The sequence below is a fragment of the Hemiscyllium ocellatum genome, chromosome 13, assembly GCF_020745735.1.
Source record: "Hemiscyllium ocellatum isolate sHemOce1 chromosome 13, sHemOce1.pat.X.cur, whole genome shotgun sequence".
In the NCBI taxonomy this organism is placed as follows: domain Eukaryota; kingdom Metazoa; phylum Chordata; class Chondrichthyes; order Orectolobiformes; family Hemiscylliidae; genus Hemiscyllium; species Hemiscyllium ocellatum.
The window spans coordinates 81,456,949-81,461,624 of NC_083413.1; the positions used below are offsets into that span (position 1 = coordinate 81,456,949).

The 4,676-nt window shown below is 39.8% G+C and overlaps 1 protein-coding gene across 1 annotated transcript in view; it reads left to right on the plus strand.

The window, feature by feature from the left end:
- atg4b (autophagy related 4B, cysteine peptidase) overlaps positions 1-4,676 on the plus strand; it is a 69,655-nt gene that overhangs the window by 61,117 nt on the left and 3,862 nt on the right. The window contains exons 9-11 of the mRNA XM_060835019.1: positions 1,167-1,245; positions 1,874-2,019; positions 4,337-4,393. Coding sequence (XP_060691002.1) covers positions 1,167-1,245; positions 1,874-2,019; positions 4,337-4,393 — 282 coding nt within the window. The remainder of the gene's footprint in view (positions 1-1,166; positions 1,246-1,873; positions 2,020-4,336; positions 4,394-4,676) is intronic.

Sequence of the window (4,676 nt, forward strand, 5' to 3'; positions counted from 1 at the left end):
TTCCTGCTCTTGCACTGTTATCTCTGGAATCTCCAAACAATCTGCCATTGAGCCCTTCCTATTCCTTATCTACCTGCTATAGTGCTACATTCAAACACTATATCTAAGCAGCATCATTTGAAAAGGCAACTTCAGATTTCGCATATACTGATGACACTCAGCTGTACCCCTCCACTTACTCCAATTTGAGATACTACTACTTTAACATCCATTGAATGAGCAAAAATATCCTCCAATTAAATATTAAGCCATTTTATGAATGAAAATTCTATTGTCTTCAGTCTGTTCTTCCTGTCACAAATGTTCACTTTTGTTCATCCACACCCCCATCTGTATTTGCGAAAACATGTTAGATTACTAACTTTTCCATTACTGATAATCCATTGCCCTTTCTCCACAGGTGCTGCCAGATTTACTGAAGTATTTCCAGCATTTTCTGTTTTTATTATTGATTCCATCTCTCTTCCTGGTTACTGTCTAAAGCTGAATCAGACTGTTGTAAATTGAGCCTCTTATTTGACCCTGAATTGATGCTTCTAACTTCGTATTCATTCCACAACTGGAACCGCCAACTCTATTCCTTAACATTGCTAGCCTCTGTCCCTGCCTAGGCTCATTTGATGCTCAAACTCTCATCCATGTCTCTGAGTTTACTGTTCCACTGCTCCCTAGCAGCCTGCCACCTTGTGAATTTGGAGCTCATTCAAATTCTGTTGATGTAATCTCTCTTCAGCCACCCTGTCCTCTCTGATTTACATTACCTTGTCCACCAACACTTCCATCTTAATATTCTCATACCTATTTTCAAATCCCCTCCTTAGACTCTGATCTCCTCACACAGCACTACAGTTCTCAGATATGTTACTGTTTCTCTAATTCTGGCTTCTTGCACATTTCTGATTTCCATCACTCCACTACTAGGAGCTGTGCAGTCAGCATCCTGGGCCTTAAACATTGGAGATCCACCCCCCCAGACAAGTTCATGTTGCTTAAAGTCTTGCTCAGTATATAACTATTCATCTACTGTCCTAATATCCGCTTATGCGGCTTTGTTACCTCTGCCCATCAACCCATCACACTTCCATCTCCCATTCCCACTCTTCCTCCTCTTCTGTGCCTCTCTTACCACAGCAATTTCACTCACCATTTCAATTTTATCTTTTCAGAAATGCTTCATGATGCCACAATCTCTTGGAGTCATCGGTGGCAAACCCAACAGTGCCCATTATTTCATCGGATATGTAGGTCAGTCACTGCTGAAATGCACCATTACTCTCGTCACTTCCAAATGGGTATTGCAAAGCTTCAGCCAACTGTAAACCATACATTGATACATTTTAAACTGGGCAATGATGAGGTGGGAGCTAAGTAGTTAACCATGAGAAGGTTGTGAATAAATTATCAGACCAAATTGGATATAATGTCCAAGTTCTAGTTTCCCCATTTGTACTATGACAGATTTTCTGATTCATCATAAATAATGCAACTGAAATCTGCAAAGAAGTAGTATTATCTTTTATACTTGGAGTTTGCACCCAACTGACTTGTTATTTTTGTGCAAATGTGCAACTGATATTTAAATCCCTCAGTGTTTTATTGTCCATCAGCTATGCACAGAACAATTTCCTCAAATAATACTGTTCTGTACAAATGAGCTGATGATTACTTCTAAGTAATGGTTTATAATAATTCTGAACTTGATAGGTAATGATACTCTAAATAGAATCATTTTGACCAGATGCTGCAAATGGTGTGTATACATCAAGCTGTGAGACCTGCTAAGTGATGTGAAATCTCTGACTGCTTGGATGTGTAAACAGACCCTTTAGTAAAAGTTAATTCTTCCATAAAAGTTCTGTCTTTAATTTTGCAGATGATGAGCTAATCTACCTTGATCCACACACAACACAGCCTGCAGTGGAGCCATTTGATGATTTCTCTATACCAGATGAGAGTTTCCACTGTCAACATCCTCCTTGTAGGATGAGCATCTGTGACTTGGACCCATCCATCGCTGTGGTATGTGCAGCAATCCAACCCTGTCTGAGCATAAAACCACTTTTGCTCATACAATAGAATGAAATTATGATATCTCTAAAGATCTATGTGCTTTAGGTGGTAATTGATGGCCTGACAAATGGCAATTTGGGGTTACTACTATTTCTGATAGTCCCTTGAGAGGAGGACACTTGCTGCAGAGTACTGCCTCTAACAAGAACCCCATGTGTATGGAAGCTGTTATGATGCAATTACTACTGGGTTCTGGAGGACCCAGAAACTCCCTCTCTTACTGTCACAAGCCTAGCAGAAGGATTTGCAAGTTGATAATTACATTGTTGTTTTCACATCACAAAGGCACCTTCTGTGACCATCAAGGCCAAAAGTGAGATTTGAACTGAGGAAAGGAAAGAGGTTGCAATTAAGGATAATGAAAAATCAAAGAAATTGATGTCAATTCATGTGATTTTTTTTTCAAGTCCAAAACATCAGTGTCCAGTGAAGGTTCTTTTCCATAGGAGCTTGGACTCAGGTGGATGCAATTGGCTTAGGTTCCAGAATTTGTCTTGGTGTTGCTGAAAGTGCAGCAAGATGATGTTGGTGTACAGTCCTGGTCCAGTTCTGGCAAAAAAAATCTAGAGAACTGGACTTCAAATGTTATTGGACTTGAGGCAGCTTTAGTTCAGCCTCAATTCTGATTTCTGCTGAGGATTTTGCAGACACACTGGATGCTAGCAGCAAAAAAGATTCTTACTAGCATGTTAGTTTTAAATTATATTGTAACACACACTCAAGTATAGAGCTACAGGAGCACAGTCACCGCAGTTGGCACCACCTTGTGTACCAAGGTACCTACATCCAAAAGAAAAATTCAATACAAAGTAGTAAAACAAAACAAGAGTTAAAAAGTTGAGCATTACTCCAAAGAATATTAGATAGCACATGATTACCCAGTTGACTAGATTTCTCCTGAAAAAGTATCATTAAATCTTGTTTTCAAAGACTGGATGAGTTTTGGTCTCATGATAGGCCTATTATATGAAGTCTGTTTCAGTTTAAATGTTGATTTCTGCTCCTCTGGCTCAGGGTTCCATATTCACCTTAAGGGGATAAATGGGACTGTTAGTAACTCTACATCTGTTTACGAGGTAAGCTTCCAGCCCCCTGGTCAAAACTTCCTTTTTGTTGTATTAACAGTAGGTGGGTCACTAGAACGTTTTCAGACATAATGCATTTCATATTTTTGTTTACCAGAACATGCTCGAGAGACATTTTGTCTACAGTTCTATGAAGATGATGTCATAACTCTATCCTGATTGGAACATTCCAGAAATGATAGTGAACTTGCATCATACAATCACCAGAGTGTGTTTTATTCCAGAAAAGTCTATTGAAAATTTTAACAATATGCGCTTTTATGTAACAATGCACGTTCTCTGTCTTGTGGACATGGCAATACCTAAAGAAATTTGTAAATGTGGCTTAAACTGTATTAGTATTTGCACATTCTCCCCGTATCTACGTGAGTTTCCTTCAGGTGCTCTGGTTTCCTCCCACAGTCCAAAGTTGTGCAGGTTAGGGTGAATTGGCCATGCTAAATTGCATTAGTCCTCAGGAATGTGTAGGTTAGGTGCATTAGTGAGGGGAAATGTGGGGAATAGGTCTGAGTGGGTTACTCTTTGGAGGGTCAGTATGGACTTATTAGGCCAAATGGCCTGTTTCCACACTGTAGGGATTCTACTATGATCTATGTTTGGGCCTACATTTAATCTCTTAATAGCAAAAACTAAGATATGAGCAGTTCCAGTATATCTGATTAACAGCAATTGAAGATGTAAATTGTGGAAAGGTGCATGGGGGTGGATCTAGGTTGTACTGTTTTGTCAGGAGATCCCAACACTGGCTCAAGCCACAGCAGTTGGTGCACATTTTTAGACTTGGCTCGTACCAAATGATATATCCTCACGGTTGCATCTCAAACCAGTTACCCGACTCTCAGCTCTCCCTACACACCACCCTTTCACCTCTGTATTCCACGCGCGCGTGCACACACACTCACTCTCTTTCTCTCTCCCTCCCTTCCTTGAGATACCTCAGACATTCATCACATTCAATACTCCACATACCACCTTCCTATTTCAGTTCTATCCTATGCTATCCTGCCATCCTTCTTTACTACAGCCAAGGTTGGATGTGGAGATTCCCTCACTGCGTTCCTCTTGAGTAGTATTTATGTCTGCAAGCTGCTTCCTGTTCAAATTGGTGGATATCAAAGTTACATGATTATATGTCAACATCTGTGCTGATATTAACCTTTGACTATCTTGTTCTCCCACAGGGCTTTTTCTGCAGCACAGAGGAGGATTTTAATGATTGGTGTAAACGAATGAAAATGGTGAGACTAACTCTATTAAAATAAATTGGATCCTCATAATGAAATATCAGTTGGTTCTGCTAATCTGTTCACCTTCACCCGCTCCATTTAAAGTGGGTCATTTGGTCACTGAGACTAGAAAGCACAGCGAACATAGGAAGAGAGTTAGCTTCCTCATGCCTGTTTATATCAGTAAAAAAAAAATTTGCAGAGGTTCTATGAAATACATACCATTTCAGAATAGCAATTTGAAACATTCAGAAATTGCTTACCTGATCTGGAACTGTCAGGTATGGCTCAATTG